The sequence below is a fragment of the Dermochelys coriacea genome, chromosome 2, assembly GCF_009764565.3.
Source record: "Dermochelys coriacea isolate rDerCor1 chromosome 2, rDerCor1.pri.v4, whole genome shotgun sequence".
Lineage (NCBI taxonomy): Eukaryota > Metazoa > Chordata > Testudines > Dermochelyidae > Dermochelys > Dermochelys coriacea.
The window spans coordinates 90962170-90987119 of NC_050069.1; the positions used below are offsets into that span (position 1 = coordinate 90962170).

The 24950-nt window shown below is 41.0% G+C and overlaps 1 protein-coding gene across 2 annotated transcripts in view; it reads left to right on the top strand.

Moving 5' to 3' along the window:
• The window catches only part of VAPA (VAMP associated protein A), a 38150-nt gene continuing 13200 nt past the window's right edge, over window positions 1–24950 (top strand). Inside the window, exons 1-2 of one of the 2 annotated variants that reach the window (XM_038391153.2) lie at window positions 1–525; window positions 21271–21423. In XM_038391153.2, the coding sequence (XP_038247081.1) occupies window positions 156–525; window positions 21271–21423 (523 nt within the window). In that variant the 5' untranslated portion in view covers window positions 1–155. The remainder of the gene's footprint in view (window positions 526–21270; window positions 21424–24950) is intronic. The other variant, XM_038391154.2, reaches the window with a different exon arrangement.

Consider the following 24950-nt stretch of genomic DNA (forward strand, 5'->3'; position numbering starts at 1 on the left):
TCGAACCATTTCCCGTCTGCCTCTTCTAGCACACGCGCCCCCTGCTGCTTCAGCAGGGGCCGCGCGTGACTGCTGGGCCGCGAGGCCAAGCCTAGCGAGCTGTCAACTGACGGGGGGAGGGGGCGGAAGGAGAAGAGAGAGGGGAGGAAGCGCGCATGCGCCACTTGGGTTCTGCCACTGCCGTCGCCGCCCTCGTGCCCGCGGCGAGGTTGGCGTTTGATCGCGTTGCGCGCGGCCGCCGCGGGGGGTTGAGTCAGTTCTTAGAGGAAAAGCGGGGAGAGGAGCCCGCGCGGGCCTGCCCACGGAGGGGGAACGAGGCGGCGGCCGCTCGGTCCGGACCCCAGCCGAGTTCGGCGAGTCCTGCTCCCCCTCCCCGGCGTGAGCGAGCGGCGCCTCTGCCCGGCTCCTCCTCCCCTCCCCCCGCGGCAGCGAGCGAGCGAGCGAGCGAGATGGCGGCCGCTGGGACTCTGGCTAAGCACGAGCAGATCCTGGTGCTCGATCCGCCCACCGACCTCAAATTCAAAGGTACGAGGGGTAGGGGCCGAGTCGCCCGGGGCTGACAGGCTGCGGGGTTGGGGGGGAGCCGGGCTCGGTCCGCCCCGTCCCCGGGGAGCCACTTCCCCGGCGTCGCGGCGGCAAGGCCCCGTCCCGGTCTCCCTGCGGAGCGGGGAGCCAGAGCCGGTCACCGGGACCCGGCGCCGCCGCCGCCATCTTGAGATCCCGCAGGGAATCGTGTGTCTCGGGCCCGGCTCCGACCCAGGCCGCTCCCGGGCAGGTGCCGCAGCAGCCGCCCCGCGCTGCATGTCTCCCCCGCCTAGTGCCGGGAGCGGGGAGCGGGGTCCCTCAGCCTGGGAGCGTCTGCGCCGCAGCCAGGCCCTGAAACCTCCCCAGACTGCCCAGGCGAGGGGACGGGGCAGCCCGGCCTCCATCGCCCGGGAGCTGGCCGGGGACGTGCTGCATCTCTGCCCTGCCCGCTTTCGGGGCGGGTCTCTGGGGCTCGGCGGGAGTGACGGGGGGGCTCAGAGCGGGGATTGCTCCGTCCCCAAAACCTGTGTGGCGCGTCTTCCCCGGGGCGGATGGTGCATGTGTGAGGAGAGACGCTCCCCCTTTCCCGGGGTGTCCTCAGCTCCGATTGTCCCTTGTCCGTGGTCTCGCTCGGCTTGCGGCTGGGTTAAGTCCAGCTGTTATCAAGGGTTTGTAGCGGGGAGGGAGTGGTGCTATTTTGCACCATTATCTGCTGGTATAACTAGGGGATCTGCAGCGGCACGCTCCTTTCCCAGGTGGAGTTTGTCCCTTTTGGGAGGGCAGATGACACGATGCTGGCGTATTTCGGAGCAGTTTTAGGTTAATCCTTCGGAGTGTCTCAGCAGGCAGTTCATCAGCTTTTGGTAATGAAGAAAAGGAACGTGAGAATTGCGAGTGCTTCTTTGTGTCGGATGTTCATTTGTGAGGAGCTAGCTATGTAGTCTTACTAAGCCTGGCTTAAAACCGTTCCCTTAAAATAGGCTCTGGTTAATTACGCTGTTCTCTGATAAACCCCAGCTTGAAGAGTGAGGGGGGTTCTGAACAGAGACACATTCAGTTCCTAAAAGAAAAGGAGGACTTGTGGCACCTTAGGGACTAACAAATTTGTCTCTAAGGTGCCACAAGTCCTCCTTTTCTTTTTGCGAATACAGACTAACACGGCTGCTACTCTGAAACCATTCAGTTGCTAGGAAGACAGGCCCCTTGGAAGGTGAGGACCAAAAGAAAGTTGTGCTCTGGTGATCATAATTATGTGGTCATTTTTAGTGCCCACAGATTGACAAAGGGCATTAAGTGAACAATTTATTAAAGCTTTTACTCTGAAACAAAACTATTACTGTTAATTTTGAGAAAATATAAATAAATTCCTTAATTCTTCAAATAGTATCAGCAGTTCTTGTACTTCTTAGCTAATCCTTTAATCTTTCTTTGTATTTAACTTTTTGCTTTTAATAGTGTTAATTTTTCAAGTTCTTTTTCTATTTATAGTGTTTTAGGGAGCAGAGCAGTCTTTTCTTGCATCTTTGGGAAATTTTAGAATCATTTTGGTGGCTTATTTGTAGAACCCTTTAAATGGGCAAGTAGAATAAACTGATGTGATCTTGTCTTACAGAGGACAACTATGTTCCTGAAAAATAGCTTTAGGTAGCCCATGTTTTATCAGCAGGGCTTAAAGCTTGCTTATTACAGAAGACAGATTTACAACAAACTATAATTTTCATATTAGAGATTTGAATTATTCTCTACCCATTTAGTCAATTAAAATTAAACCTACAGGAATGCGCTCACTAATTTTTGTGGTAGAACTTTTAAAATTGCATAGTTTTCAATACACCCAAAATTGTAGAGGGTTTTTTTTTCTGTTGTACATTGTTAAAATGCTGCCAAGTTTTATGAAGTCTTTCACAGGGTTAGCAGGCCCTAGAATTGTACATGCTCTAAGAGAATTGCTGCACTGTATTATACATTTCAATACCCTGTTGTCTCCCAGGAAGAGTAGAAAGAGAGGGTACACACATGCATACTAAACCAAAGCTAGTATGTATAATTGCAGGCATATCAACCTAGAATGTCTCTCTTAGCCAAAAATAAGCAACATTTACTGGATATAAACAGAACTGTTGAGATATAAGAGATGCTGTCCTTGAATCATCATTGGTTTGCAAAGTCTATAGGAAGGATATGAATGAGCAAACAAATAGTCACAGACATACGAATTGTTTTAAGTGTAAACTTAAACTTTATTTAGACAAGTACAGGTGTTGGGAAGGCTTTTGTGGAAGGGAATTTTTAAGTAGAACATGAAGCAAAATGGGGCCTTTGACTATATAGAAGGACCAGACCTATTGGTCATATACAGCAGGTCAGTTCACTTACTATACATGCCATCCCAGTATGTACCCTTTTATGTTAAAATACGTCAGAACAATGTTCAGTTAACCACCATGCTTAACAACAAGGTACAATAAAACACTGTTTCTACAATGAAATAACTTAGAAAGTTGGGGGGGGGCACACGAAAGAGATTGTAAGTAATATATTCTCCTTTTATTCCACTTAGATAAGCTGATAATAGGTATTGTACCTTAAAAGAGGTTCTGTTTCAAATCCAATATGGCAAAATTGTCTTGCGTTGGTAAAAAGAATAGTGTTTTACTGTGATTGTCACTGATTTGCTGAAGTTCTTTTGATGGGGCAGAAAAGAAAGTGGTTGACTCATATAGCATTCCTATAATCAAACATTTGATGTCACACTAGACATCCAGATTGGGATTTTTACAAAGTCCAGAACAAAAACAGGCTATTTTTTTGCTCCCAAAGTATGTACTTTCTGACATTTGTGATAGTCGAATGAGGGTATGATATGTGTTAACATGCTTTGGTGTAAGAGGCGAGTTGCATTCAAAAATAAGCAAGTACTAGTCTTGTCAGGAAGCTCTGAGTAGCATCCAGTAAAATGTTCCTGGTTTTTGCTTTCTTTACAGATGAGAAAGATGTCAGCATCTTTGCTAACTGACTTAATTACTCAGAACCTTAATCAACAATTGTTGCATAAGGTCTGAATGAGAAGGTGTTACCATTTGGGGTTTATATAGGTTTAAGAAAATATCTGATGGTGGCTGATGAGTCAGGGTCACTCATTTTGCTAGTATTTAATAGCCGTGCTCCTGGCCATCCTGGTAAAACATTGCTTCTTGTTCCAAGTTTTTCTAGTAACTATGGAATATTAGACACATTTAATTTAGAGTAGTTTGTAAGTATTTATATCACCAAATATTTTCTCACTCCTTTTAAAGTTTAAAAAAATCCGTTTGTTACTAACATCTCAAATTATTAAAAATGAAAAAAACCTAAAGTTCAGATTTTATAATGAAGATTATTTTTTGCTTTTTCCTCAATTTGGACAATGAAAATAGATTAGTCACCTTCATTTTCTGGCTGTCTTACACTAGCATAATACTTCTGTATTAGTTGCAAACATTGCAGAGGAGTATTTAAATATAGTCTCTTCACTGGAATTTAAAAAAAAAAGTATGAACATTTCTATTTACTAAGCCTGAATTTTGTGAGTAATTGACTTGATAGTGGCCCTTTAAAGGATTATCAGCCAGTATCTTATTTAGGGTGCATATTTTAAATAACTTATTGGCATCACATAAGAATATTTTAAGATTTAAAAAAATGCTTTCTTTTGAGTAGGGCTTATTCTTGATTGTTCTTCATTGAAGATCTTGTTACAGGAATGTGAAATCCAATTGTGTTTGTAAAAGGTCACTTACTTGAAAGTGTAAACAAAGTATCATTACAAATATGGGCAAGAGTACAGTGGTGGTGTTTTTCCATTTTGTTCCTGATTTTGTCATGTTTTGGGCTAGAATAAATAAATAGACTGAAATCACCCAATTACCAGTAATGATCAGTATAGCAGATCAAATTTCATTTCTCATTATCAATCTGATTTGTAATCTAAACTCATTAGAAGAGTGTAAAATTGCCTCCTGTTAAAACCAGTATTCATGCAGATTAACATGTTCAGGCTACATAAAAATTGCAGGGAAACACTTTCTAGTTTTATGTCAAGTGTAGATGTCCTTCTGGGATTTCTCATGATTATTAAAACCATATCAAATAAGTATTGGAGTTCAGTAGTATGCTTTGTAATCACTGCCTTGCTATTGGTAATGTTGAAAGCTACAGGATATGCATTACTGCAAATCGAGAAGGTTGAATTTAAGAGTAAAAATAGCTCACTGTTAAATCCATCCCCCTGCCTTCAAGATCTGTTGCCAAAATTGGCCCAGGCTGTGCCTTTTTGTGTAAGGAGGATTTGAACTCCTTAAATGTAATCTGCCTGTTTTATTTGAGTGTGCCTGCATTGGGTGATCTTTTGGCACTGCCCAAAGTGCCAACAGGATTGTGGCAGATTAGTAGTGAGTTGTGTTGTCTCAGACTTCACTGCGAAGTAAATGTTCCTGAATAAAAATAACAGAAAATAGTCATACTTTTTACATTTTAAAAAAAAATATTAGATTGCACAGGGAAAATTTGATGAAAATGGTTATGCGCACAGTTGTGATTTTACTATTTATAAAATGACGAACTCTTTTATACTTAATGCGTCTGTATGCTAAGTGTTAGTAGTGTGTACTGAGATATATCATTCTATCTGAAGTTGAATATCTTAAGATTCAGTGAATAGTCATTGATTTTTAAGGCCAAAAGTGTGTGACCTCATTCACAACACAGGCTATAGAATTTCACCAAGTGATTATTGGCCAAAAATAACTTTTAGTAAGATGGACAGACACTCTTTCCTTAACCTATGCATTATATAATTTTAACAAAATTATATAATTTTTTTGTAATAGCAATGAAATGTAAGATAAAGTAACAATGATTTGAACAGATGTGTTAAGAAAAAATAAAATTAAACATTTAAAAAACTTTGACCAATCGGTATTTACAGGGAAGTGTTGTGACCATTGTCGTCTCATAATCACACAATTAGGACAGAACTCAAAACTGAGTAATAGATGGGTTGTACTGCTTTGCCAAGTTAGGAGTACTGTAGGTGTATTTGATACTGACTGCTGTTACATCTATTAAAGCTGAAAATAGTGTGACAAGTTATGTTGGTAATAGTGGCATGTCTTGCTATTTATTCAGATAGAAAATTTTATCAGTAAATACTTAAGAGTATTTGTTGTCAAAGGGCTACTTTCTTTCATTGGAGTTAACAGGAGTTTTGTTGCTCAGTTTATCCCACCTTCAGTTGCTGGAGAAACACCATCTGTATATGATCCTAGATCTCTCAAATGCTGCTAATCATAGTTTGAGAATGAAACTGACAGATCTTTTTTATTTTTTAAGGCCACTATGAAGAACAGAACCTTGAAGCATAGTTCAAAGATAGCACTGTGGTGGGAATCCTAGTTCCTCAGCCAAGGGGGTCGTATATAGTGCATTGGATGTTTCAATACAGCACTGTCCTCTAATGGCTCATTCCTGAATGAGGTGGTTCATATCCTTATAAACTTCTGGCCAGTTTAGTCATTTGATTGATAGCTGTCTTGTAAACTTCTCAACCACTAGCCATTTAAAGGATTGCAATATACTTATCTTGCCAGTTGCAAAATCAAGTTGAAAGAAAAGACTGAGGAGAGCTTAGTTCATACGAAACTAGTAAGGAAAATTATGAAATATATGAACCGTTAAGAGACTAATTATAGATTGGTGTTAACTTTCTCCACCTATACTGGAAGTTCTCAAATGAGACAACTGTGATCTTAATGTAAACCAAACACAGACATATTAATTTGATAGGCAAAATCAACGGCAAGTTTGCCCAGTAATACGAGTTGTAGCATTCTTCACAACTCTTACTAAAAATAGGAAAGTAGAATCACAAGTATGGTATATTATAGTTAAGAAATTCCACTTTATTGTTTTTTTTGTTTTTTTCCTTTAAGTCATAAAATTTAATTTCTGATAAAACAAAGATGCAATTTGTTCATGGGGTGGGGGTATTTATAGCAATCTTGATTATAACATATTTGATTATAATGTACTTGGGCATTGATTTCTTAGGGGAGAAGAGCTTTCAGTGAAGCTTTCTTGTGCTTTTTAGCCCAAAAGTGAAAGTTTGATAAAATTTTGTTTTGTAAAATTTGTTTTGGCTATGTTTAGTTGTTTTGAATAATGGGATGTGGGATTTGGGGGAGGGAGTCCTTCACTTTTGACTTTATTATGCTTTAAATCATTTAATTTAGAAATGAAACTACCAGCATATGATGATCAACTTAAATACAGTTGGCAGTGAGGTTTGGAGAAATCTTCCGTATATGCAGCTGTTGTGGAAAAAAAAAAAGCATAGTAGGTACTTGAGTGAATTTTTAAAAAGATAAAGCATAACCCAGAAAATATATGTTGGCATAACTGAGTATAATCTTGCTTAGAGTAACGTCTAGTTTGACACTTAAAAGCCCAAAAAGGTCTGGAGAAGGTGGCCTGAAGTATGGTGATAATTAAATATGTCTAGAGATCATAATAAACTAGATTTTAACTTTGAAAGAAGTTAGAGAAGCTTGTCTGCAATATTTAAAATTCTAGATTGTATTTCTACATTGTCTTGTAATACAAAGTATATGTGGGGGGCTCTCAGTGAAATCAGTCATGTAAACTTAGAACAAAACAGAAATACTGTTCAATGCACATAGCCCATGGAGTTGAATTCATTGCTACAAGAGGTTACAATCAAATATCGGAGCTAAATTTAGAAAATAATTAGATAATTATTAATGATTTTGATGTTCATGCTAAAATAGGGGTGATAATTTTTATTGAAAATGGAGGTTCTTTTGTCTTTGCAGTTTTCATGATATCTAGCATATGCCATTTCACTTCCTTGTAGTAACTTTGGTTAGGGTTTTTGGATGTGGAGATGTATGTAATATATAAAAATTAAGATATCCAATTTTAAAATAAACTGTGGTACTATTTTGCAGTATAGTCCTGATTTTTTCCAAAATCCTGTTATCTGAACCTCTGCATTATTCAAATCCCTTCCTACTTCGTCATGCTGGGAAGGGATTTGAATAACAGAGCAGAGACCTCCGGCTGCAGGGTACAGTTACCAACTTTCATGCGGTAAATAAGCACCCCTACTTTCACAATAAACCAAAAATCAAGCTAATCCCATTTCAAAATAAGGACAAAACAAGCCAATCCCTAAGAATCCCAATAGTCTATGTGACTAGATCCCACGGCGTGCAGTCTGGGACTGTGGTGGGCCTACTGTGCACTCCGGACTCCTCCTCCCCTTGCCCCTGCTCGCTGGGAGCCGATTTAAAAAAAAAAAAAGAAGCTACAAGCTAAAAACTAGCCAACAAGCAACTCAAAAGCCCAAACAAGCTACAAGCCAAAAATAAGCCCAATTTCTGCTTTTTTTTTTTTTTTGGGCGGATTTGGCATGTCTGTTGCAGGGGAGGCTATCTTACTGTGGAGGTGTCGGGAAGGCTGCAGTCCTGATGGGGCAGAGCAGAGTCTGGACTGAGGGTCTCTGCCCTGCCCTGCAGGACCTCAGTCTCCCTCCTTCAGCTTGTTCCTGCAATAATGGAGAGTGAGTGAGCAGAGCCGTGACAGTGGAACTGTAGAGGGTTTCCTATGCTGCTGCTCCTTATTGATTATCTGAACTTCCTATTATCTGAATAAACTCCTGAGTCCCTCCTGGTAGTTGGATAATTGGGAATATGCTGTATTAGCTTTACTTGATGGAATGTGATTTGAGGTTACTGAGATAACTGTTTTATAGTTCTATATCAGATGGAGTAGGTTACCAACAAGAATACTATTTTTTTTTAAAGCAGACGATCTTGCACTTTCCTGAATAACTTAAAGGCAGGTCCCATCAGTGCCCTTAAAACACTCATGTCTTCAGCAGTTAATCAGTCTATTTCTCTACACTTCTAATGAATCTTTGCACCTCTGGGTGAAAACTCACAATATGTTTGATTTTTGCCCATGAACCTGCAACGAGATATTTGTACATTTAGAGAGCTTGTATGTCAATGGCCTATTGGATAGAGCACTCAACTGGGAGTCGGGAGACCTGGGTTTTATTCCCAGCTCTGCCACTCTCCTGCCTGGTGACCATGGGCACATCGCTTTATCTCCCTATTTCCCCACTGTAAAATGGGGAGAATTATACTGACCTTCTTTGATATCTACTGATTCAACATGCTGTGTAAGGACTAGGTATTATTACCTAGACCTGCATTTAGAAAATTTAAAATATATGACACTGAAACCTGTTGAGGTTGGACTTCGTGCTTTGTATCAGGCAGAGGAGGTTGGAGAGCAGCAACAAAAAATGAAACTAATTTGATTTAAAAAAACAACGAACTTTCATGCTGCTTGCTATTACGTGATGAGAAGAGCAAAAAATATCTCCCTTCCAAAGTCCCCAATAACATAAATGCATACACATGTCTTTGTTCATAGCAGGAGCAGAATATGAAACTTGAAAAAAGTTGCTTTCACTCCGTGGCTGGAACTTTACTCACAAGGGAAGCAGTGGTGACGAGGAGAGTGATTTTTGAGTTCTTGCATTAGGTTCAATACTTTGAATGTCCCTTGTTTTGAGGTTGGTCTCTTTGATAACAAGTTTTTGTAGCATGCTGGTCCTTGGAATAAGTGTCTTGAGGAAGCTGATTTTGATTAGGCTTTTTGTGGAGAGACTGAGTACTGTATATACTTGTTCGTAAGCCGAATATTTTTGGTAAAAAAGTGACTCATCAAAGAGCGGCTTATAAAAAGGTCTACACCAAAATTTGATGATTTTAAACTCTATGGAATTATTGAATTGAATATCTAATACATTGTTGTTTTTGTTTACCTGGAGCATCTGCAAGCATGGAGCTCCTCAGCACCCTGTGACCACGGTTTGCAGCTCCCATTGACTGAGAATGGCGAACCACGGCCACAGTGAGCTGAGGGGTCCATGCCTGCAGACTCTCCAGATAAACAAAACGTCCTGACCCGCCAGCGGCTTATCTTGAGAGGTCTGGAGCCAGAGTTTGCTGATGCATTTATTGATGTCAATATTGCAGCCTTTTAAAGTGGACTAGATTGGCGTGAAAAGAATACTAAAAGAGCAGTGCTGCAGATCTGCATGACATTTGACCCATGCATTTCACAAAATGCTATGCCTTACAAGCCAGTCAGAAAAATACAATGAACGACAGTACTATAGCACTGGTGTCAGTCCGCTACTGTGTAATTTGATCTCTTCATGCATTTCTACCAATGGACCTCATAAGTCTTGAGCCAATATGAAAATATAATGTGCAGAATTGATGGAATCTCTATTAAAATTGAAATAGCATGTTATCCCACAGACATGCCAATCTACAGGGCTGCTTTGAAATAAACAAAGAACAATAATAATTTGACAGTGATAAAGCAGGTGACATTCCTATATAAAGTCTTACAAAATCTATAACTATAATAATCTATTTTCATACTAGTATTTAAAATGAACAACAGTGAAATAAAAAGAAAAAGGTGTGCTTATCACGCAGCATTCAAACTAAAAGTTGTTGAATATGCAGAAACAAACAATTGCGCCGCTGCTCGTGAATTCTGTATCAATGAGAAGCAAGTAAGAGAATGGCGAAAAGATAAAACAACACTAAAAGACATACCAAGAAGCAAGAAAAAATGTCCAATGAGGTGCGCTTCATTTTCTGAGCTGGAGAAAGATCTCAATAATTGGGCTGTTGAATGTCGACAAAATGGGTACATTGTCACTAGAACTGAAATTCGTCTGCCTACTCTGCAAATGTTGAAAGAAGACAAATGCAAGTCAGTAAAGCCATCAATGTTTGTTGCATCAGCGAGTTGGTGTACTTGCTTCATGAACCGTCATAGTCTCTGTCATCATCAGCGAACAAAGATAGCACAAAAGCTGCCGAGAGATGTGGGAAAAAAAGTCGAAACTTTCCGAAAGTTTATTATAAAATATCATAAGGAATATGCATTTGAACTGTCACAAATAGGAAATATGGACGAAACACCGATGACATTCGATCTCCCGAGCAACAGAACGGTAATCAGTGTTGGTGAAAAAACAGTTTTAATTAAAACCACTGGCCATGAAAAAATCCATTTTACGGTGGTTTTATCATGTTTGGCAAATGGATCAAAGCTCCCTCCTGTTTTTTTTTTTTTCTTTTTTTTTAAAAGAAAAACCTTGCCTAAAAAAATGAAATTTCCTGCTGGTGTCGTCATACGTGCACACGAAAAGGGATGGATGGATGAAAGTAGGACTATTGAATGGCTGGGAAAAGTGTTCAAGAAACCTGCTGTGATCGTTTGGGACGTGTTCAGAGCACACAAGACGGATGAGGTGAAAAATGAGATCAAAAATATGAAAACTACTTTGGCTCTAATACTTGGAGGCTTAACTTTTCAGTTCTACAACTGCTTGATGTCTGCCTGAACAAACCCTTTAAAGACAGGCTATGCAAAATGTGGTCTGAATGGATGTGCTCAGGCATGGTGAAGTTGAAAAAAGGCAGGAATCTTATGAAGCCTGAAATCAATCTGGTCACCCAGTGAATCAAGGACGCGTAGGTGTCCATTCCCTTGGAAATGATAGAAAAATCGGAAATATTGTATCAGCTATACGCTCGACTGGTCAGATGATGATGCCATATTTGATGATGACACAACAGAGACTGATGATAAGGAATCTGAGTCTGAAGACGACACTGCTGACATCTACAATGACCACGCAGGTGTAGCTGTGACTGAAGCAGAGTTTAATGAACTGTTTGGTGAATCAGAGACTGATTCAGACTTTGAAGGATTTTAAGACTTTTTAAAGTCTCATATTGTTTTGTTTTAAATATCCATTTACTGATTTTAAATATTGACTGTAATTTTGAAGGCAAATACATATTTGTTCAGTTGTTATAAGAGGTTTTTCATTAGATTACATTAAAATAATTCTAGCAAAACTTTTGAGTGTTTCTTGTGATGTCAGCTTTTAAAATATAGCAAGGTTTGGAAAACTTTGGCTCCCAGCCTGTCAGGGTACGTCGCTGGCAGGTTGGTACGTTTTGTTTACTTGAAGCATCTGCAGGCATGGAGCCCCTCAGCTCCCAGTGGCTGTGGTTTGCCATTCCCAGCCAATGGGAAGTGCCGCCACTTCCCGCAACTCCCAGTGGCTGGGAATGGCAAACCGCGGCCACTGGGAGCTGAGGGGCTCCGTGCCTGTGAACCCTCCAAACTGCCAAACAAACAAAACTTTCAGGCCCGCTAGCGGCTTACCCTAACGGGCCAGGAGCCAGTTTGCCAACCCCTGAAATATAGGGTCAGCTTATAAAAGGGTCATACAGTTTTTGCTACTTTTACCTAACTATCTTGGGGGCTCGGCTTATAAATGAACGGGCTAATGAACGAGCATATACAGTAGTTTGGCACCAGGGCCATAATAGTTGGTAGTCTGAGATATTAAAATTTTTGATTCTTTATATATCATTTTAAGAATTGCTTTCCTGTTGCAGCAGAGGCTAGAAAGATGTATGAGAACTAGCCTGGAAGTTCCATTTTTTGAGACGGCACCTATGCCTTATGTTGCTGCTTATTAGACATGTTGAATAAACTTGAAACCTTCACTGTGCTTCAGCCTCACCAATGCTGAAAACCTATCTTTCATTCTCAGTGGTTTATTCAGTTTTGCTGTACCAGACTGGCGTTCTTTATGTGGTTTCTAGAAAAAGAATTTCTGTGAATGTGTCTACTTAGTTCATCAGTTATTTGGTTTTCTTAGATTAGGCAACATGTTGCCGTTCGTGCAATAAAGGATCATGCCATAGCCAGTACGCTACTGAAATATAATGGTTGATAACCTATACTTAGCAGTCCCTGACACATGGCCTTGGACATCACTTGTTTTATTAAACATTCACATTCAGCTCTTGGAAGAGGAGAATATTTTATCAGTGTAAAATTTTGAAAGACTTATTTTCTCTCTCCCACTGTATCCCCGGGGAGAATAAGAGTTGTTCAAAATTTTAAATTTTTCCAATTGACGTGGAGTCATAGTATTCAGTAGGAATAACATTGCCATTAAGTGAAAGTAGGATGTGAGTTTGGAATTAACAAAAAGAGATATGGACCTTTAATATAAATAATTGAAAATGAGCCTCAAAGGAAACTTGTCACTCCGCTAAATGGATGTGTGAGGTATATCTTTCAATAAAAAAGAACAAGGAAGGTGCAGCAATTGAATATAAATCAGGCTTACTGTCTTGTGCTTTTAAATTCTAAAGTTAACTTAAATTTAGGCTTAAGTAGTTCTGGAAAAAAGTTACTTATTTTCTTACCAGGTATTGGTTTGTTTGGTTTATAATCACCCTCAAATTACAAATTTGAGTTTTAATTTCTATTTTAACACACCATAATATTGTATTTACACAATAAAGTGTAACTGTTGATTGTGAGTACCAAAGCACTTCATTGTGCTGAAGTGTAAGCATGCATAGTTATAGTAATATAAATATTTCATATCAGCTGGGATAAAGTAGTTCTCCCCCAGGATGTTTCAAATTACCATCAACTATACAGCGTTGTTTGAGTATGTATGATCTTTTGTGTATTAAGTGGTTAATGTTGTACTCATTGGATTCATCACACCACTGACACCATCAACCGAGTGTCAGGTTTTGGACCAATATGAGGTTATAAACTAGGATTCTTTGAGTGGGAATTTACTGCTCTGTCTGGTTTGAAACTGCTAGGCTTCTTCCTGGCTAAGAAGCCGGCAAAAAATATCTTTGATTTTTTTTTTCCCCACAGTGTGGCCTGTCAATACCGCCTTTAGGCATGCCTAGGAAACTGCATTGATGTTGCTTCTCAGTGTTCTACCTCTGTCAGAGGTAGACAGGATCTCTGAAGCTTAAAAATAGAGCTCTTCCCACTCCTAAGGGAAAATCTTTTGCAGATCCACTAGCAATCTGCATGATGACTGACAGCCTGTCAGGATGGGGAGCTAGATGGAATCTTATATAACACATGGCAAGTGGTGTACTCTTCTGAAGTCCTAGTCTAGAATCAAGCTTTCGGAATTGTGAGCATGCAAGTGTCAGCTTGTTCTCAGAGGTGCTCTGAATCAGACCTTTCTGAGGAGAGTGATATAACTACTACCATAGTTTATCTCATGTCCAAAAAGAACAAACGACAAAAGATTATATTGCAGATGTTGGAATACCTGGATTTGTGACTCAGAGATATCGATAGGCTGAATGGCTCAGCCATAATGAGCTGGAAGTGGGAGAATCAGCAAGTCTTCAGTCAGATTATATAGAGTCGGTTCCTTCCGCAAGTGGAGACTTGTCTTGCAATCCAGTTCATAGGGAAGATAACCAAATTCTGCAAATATTTTCACTTAGAGGCTACAGTGGATGCACTACCACTTCCCTTATCTGATCTGCAGTGATCCCTTTTTACTGTTACCCTTTGCATCCAGATGGTCATAGAGGTTAGCTTGGCTTGAGTTTTGATGATCCTGATTTCCTCTTCTGACCCACATGCCCTTGTCTTCCCAGATAGTGTTCCTTCATGAGTTAGTACTAATTTCTTGAGATCTCATCTACCACACGCCTTTGACCTACCCAAACCTGCAGTATATGAAGCTTGCCTTGTGGAAACTGAACCACCATGCCTCCTAGAGTAGGCTGTGAAATACTCTCAAGTTGCTTGATTTCCTTGTTAGATCCAGAAAATTTTCTACTATTTTGGCCATCCATAGTCTTTCGGAAGGAAGACAAATCTCTGGAGATCATCCATGAAGGGCATTTTGGACATCTCTTTAAATTGTTTACAGAAGAATCTGAGTTCCAGGTTCTGGAAAGTGCAAGTCTAAGCAGCAAATAGTAGGTATCTCATTCTTTCCTGTGTCACCACGCTATTTCACCTCTATGTAAGGCCCTATTTAACTTGTGATATTGCAGAAATTGTGGATTCCCCAATATTAGGCTTTCACTGCAGTTTTGACAGTGGGAGCCCTGCCATTCATGCAGGTGACAGTAGGACAGTAGGTGACAGCCCTGCTCTCAGCCTGGGCCCCCGCTCACATCCCCAGGTGGCCAACAGGAAAAAATCATGGAAAAGTAATAATGGACTTTATTACCGCAAAGTTGTTTAATGCTATCTCTATTCTCAATGTGATCTGTTATTTTACTTTCACTCCTGGGGGAATTCTGTGGCACTGTGTGTGTGCATATTTCATATGCTGCACATATTTTTAATTTTTTGTGTGCAGAAAATAGCTTCTGCTGAAAAGTTGCTGCAGTTCCGCATTTTGCCTGAGGTGCTGTGGTGCTAGAACACAGCAGCTGCTTCTGGTCAGTCCCAGGTACAATAGGGAAGAGAAAGAGCCTGCCTTCTTCACAGTGCCTGTTGGCTCAGGTCAGGAGACAGGCGATATGGCGAGACAGACAGCATGGCGCTCCTGGTCGGCAGGGGGTATCAGATGGGCTCATAAGGGCTAGTGGGGGAGGACAGAGACTGGGGCAGGGGTTGAATGGGAGTAGAGGTGCAGGGCCATGGGCAGAGGAGATTGGGGGAGGGAGGTGCAGGGCCAGATGCAGATGAGGGAAAGGGACTGGCTGACGGGGTGCAGGGACCCATGGGCGAGGGGTGCAGATCTATAGGGGTGAGGGGGCTGGCTGGGGGCACAGACCCATGGGGCTGGGGTGCAGGGACACATGGAGATGAGGGGAAGGGGCTAGCTGAGGGACACTTGGGGATTGGGTGGTGCAGGGACATATGGGGATGGGTGAGGGGGTGTAGGACCACATGGGGATGGGGTTGGCTGAGTGGGGGCACAAAGACACATGGGGACAAAGGAGGAGGGTTCACAGACACATGAGGTGGGGGGAGTGGATGTCTGAGTGGGGGTGCAGGGACACATGGGGACAGGAGCAGACATGCCTGACTGAATGGGAGAGGCTAGGGGTCAGCTAGGGTCTACATAGGGGATGGTCCCTAACAATCCCTACCTATCCTCCCCCAAAAAAACATGTTCCATACTTTTCCCATGTATACCCAGCAACCCTCCACATTCACACCCACTTCCCAGCAAGTATTCCCCTCCCCATCAGCTCTTCCGTTACCCGTGACTCCCTCAAGCCTTTGCATTGCTTCTGAGGGGTGCAGAAAATATGGTTCTGTACTGTAGTTTAAATGAATTATTCCTCAGTTCTGTAATAATGTGCCTAGTAAGGAATCTATTTGTCAAAAAACATTTCCTGAATCTTTTTTGTTGTCTGTATTAGACATATTTGCTGACAAGTATTTTGAAATAAATTACCAAAATAATTGAAACTGGTATGATTATATTGTGTTATGTTGACAAAATATGCAGAATTTTGCAAAATTTTAAATTTTTTGGTGCAGAATTCCCCCAGGAGCATACTATGTCCTTTATGGTTAATGGCCGTTTTATGCAATATTACCTGCTTAGGCATAGTGAAACATATTATGGGGAAAATTATGCAGGTGCATAGTTCCCTGAGGTGTAATTGTTAATGCGTTTTTTTATAAGTGAGACGTCTTCTAATTCATCCTCTGTTTTTCCTCCTGTTGACACTGCTTTTGGACATTGCATTTTAATGGGTCTGCAAACTTTCCCTGTGAACAATAGGAAAATCTCTTGCCTGAAAATTTCATTTTGTCTAGTAGAAAAGTCCACAGATATAATTTACTCAGGACTAGTTGTTTTGACGGAGAATTAAACTCTTATGCTCACCACCATTTTCTGTGTTCACAAATACATATATGTTCCAGAAGTTTGGGTGGAATTTGAAGTTGTTCTGAAATAGCAAGTGTTTATATGATTTCTCCTTTTAATAACTTCTGAATTAAACTTTAATGAACTTAGCTCTTTGGAAGTATCTTTAGCTGGCTGGGTCTTCAGCTAAGTTGCCTCTAAGTGGCCATGTGGCAGGCTGTAAAAGGCTGCGCAGGCATACAACCACAAGGGCTTGGAGAGGAGAGAAGTAGGGGGTTTGTGGGGAGGGGAGCAAGTTGGCCCTGGCTCTGCTGCCTGCCGGGAGAGGTGCCTCTCCTCCGGAGCTACTGCTGACGGGGAGAGGGCCTGGGGGGGAGTCTTCTGGCCCCAGGCCCAGGACAGCCTATACCCCAAACCCCTCATCTTCAGTCCCACTCCAGAGCCCGCACCCCCCTGCACTCCAAGCCCAACCCTCTGCCCTAGACCTGAGCCTTCTCCTGCACCCCAAGCCCCTCATCCCTGGCCCCACCCCAGAGCCCGCACTCCAAGCCCAACCCTCTGCCCTAGACCTGAGCCCTCTCCTGCACCCCAAGCCCCTCATCCCTGGCCCCACCCCAGAGCCCGCACTCCAAGCCCAACCCTCTGCCCTAGACCTGAGCCCTCTCCTGCACCCCAAGCCCCTCATCCCTGGCCCCACCCCAGAGCCCACACTCCAAACCCCTCGGTCCCACTTCCGCCACACATCACCTCCATATTGGTGCACATAACAAAATTCATTCTGCACATGGATATAAAAAATAAGAGGGAACATTAGTCTTCGGGGTGTTGCCTCTCCCAGCCTGCTTTGATTGATCGCTCTGGTTTCTGCCTCCAAGAGTTGTAAGCATTAGAGAGACTAGGGTGACCAGATGTCCCGATTTTGTAGGGGCAGTCCTGATATTCGGGGTTTTTTCTTGTATAGGTGCCTATTACCCTCCACCCCATCCCGATTTTTCACACTTTCTATTTGGTCACCCTAGGAGAGATTAATGGTTTTGCAGACTTTGCTGCCAAAAAGATTTTCCTCCTGTCCTGTTCCTCTTTTCACCAGAATAGAGTGGAACCAGGTCTGCACTAGAAACTTTTGCTGATGTAGTTTTGTGGTTTAGGGGTGTATGTTTTTTTGTGGGGTGTTATTTCAACACTGGCAAAACCCCTAGTGTAGCTGCAGTTTATGCTGGCAAATGTACTTTATGCCTAGGTAGCTTATTTTATGCGCCAAACCAGGATAAGTGCTTTTTTGTTTGCAGGTTAGATTGACTTAAATCAAAGTGGTTTTAATCACCTAGCAGGAAACCTTGATTTAAATAATCAATTTTAATCGTGTTTTGCATTTGTAATTTTTATTATTTTACTAAAGAAAGATTGATTCTCATTAGTTGGTAACCATTAGAATGTATTGATTTGAAACTAAATATAGCCTTTACACTAAATTTGGTGCTCCTTTTTGCTAGTCAAGATGATACACTGTATGCACATTTACTTCATCAGAATATAACAACTTGTATTCATTCAGATTCTTAATTTTTACTTTATTATGTTTAGAAAATGGTGAATGATGCATTTCGTATTTATTAGATTAATTTTTTACTTGTTTTGTGTCAAGCTCTGGATGGAAATTCAAATTCAACTAATTCACAATTTTTTTATTAAATAAAATGACTTTAAAAGTGGTGGATACACAAGAAAAATTATCAATGTTTTGCATTTAATACTGGCTTATTAAACAAAGGAGGTATTATCTATAGTTAGTGAATTGAACTGATTGATTCTGGTCAAAGCATCTTGCAAGGTTTTAGAACTAGAAGATCTCACATTTTCACATCTAGTTTTTACTAGTCTTCACGCTGGAAGAGAAAAACAAACTTTCCTGTTTTTTCAACTCCCAGATGGTTTCTTAACTTTGAATGAACTAGTGATTAAACTGAACTAGTTGAATAAATTGAAAGGAAGAAAATACTCTTTGACCCTGCAGAAGAGGCTACTGGTATCAAAAGCCGGTTTAGGACTTCAGCAAACTTTGATTCCAGTTGCTTAGTAAATGACTTCCACCAGTTCAGTGGTTTGATTTGTTTTAAAACTTGGCAGGAAACATTTATTGCTTAATAGTAAAGTTTGTAATTAATTTAAATGATTTAAATAGATTATAGTTTTAGGATTTATGTAGATTGTCAATTTCAAATTTATTATTAAGTGGGTCTATTTTTAAAAAATAAAATGTATTTATATTTTTTAAAAAATCGTCAATTTTTATTCACCCTGTTTCTGCTATAACCTGCATCTGTGCTAGGATGGTATGCTCTTATAACTGTATCAGTATACCTTTTCTAGTATAAATATTTAGAACTAAGTCTAACCAAAACTCCTCAGCACACCTGTGATAAGTATGCTACAGCCAGAATGGTTGAGAAGATCAGGGCAGTCCTGGTCCTACCACTATACGCAGACCTCTTTAACCACACAAGAGTGCACTTGTCATCTTCGATGCACCTGTTGTGTGCCCACTTGCCCTGCCCAGATTTCTCTGTGATGTCAATGTGGTATGAAGAATGATCTTCAGCTGATGTCAGAAACAAGTCTCATATAACTGACCTAACCACATGTTTACCTGACTTTGGTTTGCCAAACTACTCATGGGCCCTTCTGAACCGATTTTGAACGAGCCAGGGACAGTGTGCTGCCAGCCTTCATGCTTGGGGCTGGCCAGCAGGAGGATCCCAGGTGCAGCTGTGGACAAAGACAGAGAATGTCTCACATGACTGACTGCTGTCTTACCAATTTGGTGGTGGCCTGAGGGCTCTGTACTTCGCTGATGAGGCTGCTGCAAATTGGCTTTGCAAGCTCTGCATCCAATAAGACGAAATGTAGACTTGGTTGAATTGGAAGCCTCTATCCTGACCCTTGTCTTCAGCCAGTTATCAACTCCTCTCCAGTCACTCCTGTGTAGGGTGGTGCTGATGATTCCCTCAGAACCAAGGATTCAGATTGAGGGTTCACAGGATCATAGAAATGAAGGAAGTGCCATACTGATAGTCTAGTGGGCCACCTAGCCCAGTATCCTGTCCAGTCGTGGCTAATACCAGTTGCTTCATCTAGAGGTGCTGGGGGATTCCTGTTACAGAATAACCTACCCATGCGGAAAGTTTCGTCCCTGATCTCAGGGCTGGGTTATATCCTGAAATGTGAGGGATTATAGCCTTTTACTTTTAATTTTATGTAATAAAAATGTTGTTCTTTTTGTGTGTGACTGTTTGTTTGTTTTAACTGTGGTCAGTTACAAAAACTAAAATGGAAGTTGTTTTAATTTCAGCATTTTCACAATAAATTGCAGTAGGATTTTTAAAATACCATTAGAGAGCCCCAGAGTAGTTCTGATAGCTAAAAACTCTGCATGTGAAATTCGGTTAAGAGCAAATTTCATATACATAAAACCTTTTCAATAAAACTATAAGCAGGCATCCTCCCATTCAGTGCTTTTGCTATCTTGCTTTCCCACAGCTTGGGGCCAGTTAACCTCACTTGTGCTTGGAACATTACGGCTTTCTGTCTCCTCTCCTCTCTTAATGCTGTTACTACTAGGTTCCATCTGAGGATGGTCTCTGCTTGAAGAGAAGGGGCTTATATTGCTAACTCTGAAACTATCTCTTTGCTTGGCCACCTAGTCTAGTCAGTTCCCTCATCTAGAACTGTAGGGGTTTTTTTTTTTTTTGGCGAACATAGTGTTAATCTAGAGCTGTGTGGATAAGCATGGAAATTGAATTCTCTTGTCCACATGATAGGTACAATGTGGGCAACAGCAATTTAAACATTTCTGTCTTCTCTGCCAGTTTTTTTTCTGCCTGCATCTGGAAAGACCACTTGAGAGCTAAAGGATTAGTTTTCAGAGTAGCAGCTGTGTTAGTCTGTATTTGCAAAAAGAAAAGGAGTACTTGTGGCACCTTAGAGACTAACAAATTTATTTGAGCATAAGCTTTTGTGAGCTACAGCTCACTTCATCGGATGCATTTGGTGGAAAATACAGAGGAGAGATTTATATACACACACACACAGAGAACATGAAACAATGGGTTTTATCATACACACTGTAAGGAGAGTGATCACTTAAGATGAGCCATCACCAGTGGGGGGGGGGGGAGGGGAGGAGGAAAACCTTTCATGGTGACAAGCAAGGTGGGCCATTTCCAGAAGTTAACAAGAACGTCTGAGGGAGAAATAACATTTATTATTAATTGTTATTTCTCACTGCATCCGATGAAGTGAGCTGTAGCTCACAAAAGCTTATGCTCAAATAAATTTGTTAGTCTCTAAGGTGCCACAAGTACTCCTTTTCTTTTAAAGAATTAGTGTCTCCCATTTTGTCCTTGGCAACTCTGTCGACTGTCAACCAGCGAGCAATTAATGCATCACAGTATCACAGAATTTTACCTATTATGACTTAAACATTTTACTATTCAAGTGTAACAAAGCTATAGAGAGGTTTCTTAAACTTAAATATACATTGCTTCTGTTCCTAAGGAAAAATACTGCCATAGTTACTTTAACACTTTGACTATCGTATGGTGTTTCAAGGAAATTGTGGGAAAATAGTAACTTGGCTGAAAATGTTTTCTTTTCTGTATTAGCTGTATTACTTTTAAATAATTTGAATCCAAACTATAACTAGTTTGTACTACAGAGATGTGCACTGGTGAGAGAGAGCCTGTGTGTATATATTGTCTTCATGTAACAGAGTACATGTGGGGTCTGGACATTTAACAAAGAGAATACGTACCTTGTTGCATGCTTTGTAATTGTTAATGTTCTCAGGAGATAGTTTGTGCTATCAGAAATTGTATTTAAGAGTATTCAGGACTGCATAAGCAAATGTTGTTCCTAGAAACATACTTTTTTTTTTTTTTTTTTTTAAACAGGTCCCTTCACAGATGTAGTCACTACAAATCTTAAGCTACGAAACCCATCAGATAGAAAAGTATGCTTCAAAGTGAAGACCACAGCACCTCGTCGATACTGTGTGCGGCCAAACAGTGGAATTATTGACCCAGGATCATCTGTAACTGTTTCAGGTAAAAAAGTTTGTTGTGCAGCTTTATAGTTCTGATTCTCTTGTTCCAAGATACAACATGATAGCTTTGCCACCTATCTCTTACAGAAACTATTGCATAACATCATTAACTATGATTTTTTTTTTAAAGGATTGTTGATAATGAATTGTTAGTACAGTCTCTTCAGTATCGTTAAGCTTGCAGGTGCCACCACAATAACTCGTACACCAGAAGTTTAATATATGAAAATCCTGGATACTGAAATAGTTAGCTTTCTGTTACAAACTACCGTAAATACTCGTTGTTCATAAGCTGAATTTTTTTAGTAAAAAAGGGAAGCATCAGAGAAGGGGGTCAGCTTATGAACTGTTATAGAGGGGGGAGAGGTGGGACACAGCCCCCTGCTCTCTTCCCCCCCACCCCAACAGAGGGGGCAAGGAGAGGCAGCAGAGCCAGAAGGGAAGACGTGGGGCCAGAGTCTCTCCTTTTCTGGCCACACTGCTCTCTCCCCAACCTCCGAAGCAGCTGCAGCTCCGGGGCTGGCAGGCTGCGACGGCGCCACCTGGCCTGCCAGAGCATCTCTGGCTGGGCCAGAGACGTCCTCCTGGCCCTCCCCAGGTAAGGTGGGAAGGGATGGGATGGGGACGGTGTTGGGGTCCTGGGCTAGGCGTGGGGCGAGGAGGGATTACACGTGGAGGGGTCATTTGGGGAGGTCCCGGGTTAGGAATGGGGTCGTATGGGGGGTGGTCACAGGGGTTACTCCCCTGAACCCCAGCTTTCCCCCCCAAAAAAATTTCCCCACCAGTTGCTGTCCTGGCCCATCAGGGCAAGCCGTTGGCGGGCCGGGATATTTTGTTTACTTAGGTTTACCTCCGTGCCTGTGGATGCTTGAGGTAAACAAATGGTGTTGGCCCGCCAGCAGCTTATCCTGATGGGCCGGGAGCCAAAGTTTACCACCCCTGAATTATAGGGTTATGAATGGGTCATAAACATTTGCTATTTTTATTTATTCATCTGGAGGGGATTGGCTTCTAAATGAACCGACTTACGATCGAGTATATACGGTACTATGTTTCTTACTTATTTTGGACAAGTTAACACATTCAAATGACTCTTTCTGTATAGGTGGGTGTGACATGAAAAAAAGTGGTTCAAGATCAGATTATGCAGTAAGAAAGGAAATGGGAAGGTGGGATAGTGAGGGAAAGAGATGATGGGGGAGACTGATTTACAATCTGTTATAATCACCCATGATGAATGTATGGAAGCAAGAGGGGAAGGTGGAAAGGGTCAGAGAAAAATTAAGGATGCCCTTGGCCAAGAGAGGCATATTTTTGTTTATAATGCACCCTCAGCTTGTAGTGGGACATCACTTTATGGCTGTGAAGTAATTTCACTGTATTTGATATCTGATATAGTTAATGGCGCTTTAAAAATTAGATGAAAACTTAGTTGATTGGATCATATAGTACATTCCATATTTAAAATGATTAAGTGGACCATATAATTAGCTCAGTCACAGCGTCACAAATGCACTGTTCAATAACTATCTTTTCCAGATTATTTAGGTAGCCTAAAAAGAAAAGGAGTACTTGTGGCACCTTAGAGACTAACAAATTTATTAGAGCATAAGCTTTCGTGAGCTACAGCTCACTTCATCGGATGCATTTGGTGGAAAAAACAGAGGAGAGATTTATATACACACACACACAGAGAACATGAAACAATGGGTTTATCATACACACTGTAAGGAGAGTGATCACTAGTGATGATCACAGACCTAAGAGTGGCTATACTTCAACAAAAAAGCTTCAAAAACAGACTCCAACGAGAGACTGCTGAATTGGAATTAATTTGCAAACTGGATACAATTAACTTAGGCTTGAATAGAGACTGGGAATGGATGAGTCATTACACAAAGTAAAACTATTTCCCCATGGTATTTCTCCCCCCCACCCCACCCCCCACTGTTCCTCTGATATTCTTGTTAACTGCTGGAATTAGCCTACCTGCTTGTCACCATGGAAGGTTTTCCTCCTTCCCCCCCCCCTGCTGTGGGTGATGGCTTATCTTAAGTGATCACTCTCCTTACAGTGTGTATGATAAACCCATTGTTTCATGTTCTCTGTGTGTGTGTATATAAATCTCTCCTCTGTTTTTTCCACCAAATGCATCCGATGAAGTGAGCTGTAGCTCACGAAAGCTTATGCTCTAATAAATTTGTTAGTCTCTAAGGTGCCACAAGTACTCCTTTTCTTTTTGCGAATACAGACTAACACGGCTGCTACTCTGAAACCTATTCCAGCAGTTGTTTCACCAAATGCCAAACACAGAGGTAATATCACACTTTACTCCTGCTTGGTTCCCCCAGTTAATACAGTCAGGTATTTTAATAGCCCTCTTTGCCACAGAATCACACTGGATGGTTGTGTACAGTTGGTTATATACAATGACCCACAAATCCTTTTCAGAGTTGCTGCTTTCCAGAATTCAGTTCCCTATTCTGGAAGTATGGCTTGTGTTCTTTGTCCCTAGATGTATTGTCTAACATTTGGCTATATTAAAAGGCAGATCACACACCATGTTGCCAAATGTGTTAAAGCTTGAAAGAGAGCCTTGCACCCAACTCTGTCAGAAATTTTTATTTAAATAGGATTAAAAAAAACCCAAATATTTTAAACCATGTGAACAAAAATTTCTTTACTTCTTGGTTGCTCTAATTTCAGTCGCTTATCATTATTCTAATGCTATTAGGTTCTCAGTCATCCATAGAAAAACAGGATGGTGAAAACTTTATTTTTCTTTATGTAGAAACAAGATATGTCATCACCCTTTTTTTGGTGATCGGAAGGTGGGAAACAGTCATTCAGACTTTTGTGAGCCAAAGATTTCTATTTTAAAAAGTTATGCAAGCACACCTGTTTTTTTCCCTCCCCACTTAAGACATTGGTGACCTAGCCAATGCCAGAGAGTGTCTGCATAGTATGGATCCTCTTTTTACATAATATATTTTTAAATCAGCATTTTGATTCTAGGTATGGAATATGGTTGAACTTGCGGGTAACCAGCATCAAAGAAGAATGGGCCAGTACCTGCTTGTCTGCCATTGTACTGTTCTCTCCATAGAGGAAGAGAGAAGCTGGCCCAACTAGCACCCATCTTCAAAAAAACTCTTTGGAGTAGATACTGATTGTAACTACCATCGTGTATATTTGGGGTCTGTTGTCTTTACAGTCACTTAAATCACAATATGTGTTTCTGACTATACAGACAGCATATTATGATCCCTTAGTTTAGTTTGTATTGCAGAGGAATTAAAAATGGATTGGAGGAAATTAAACTTGTTTGTTCTTTATCTTAAATATTTTCTGGTAGTGGGTAGAAATTAAAAAATATTCTGCCTGTTTTTAGTGTTGGATCAAAAAAGTTTATTATAAATATGGGCTTTAAGTGTTGTAAATTCTAGGATTTATATAGTTGTAAGATTTGTTTCCAGTTGACAGCTGTTGCTACAATGTATTCCTCCCCAGCCCACTTCCAACACTTCA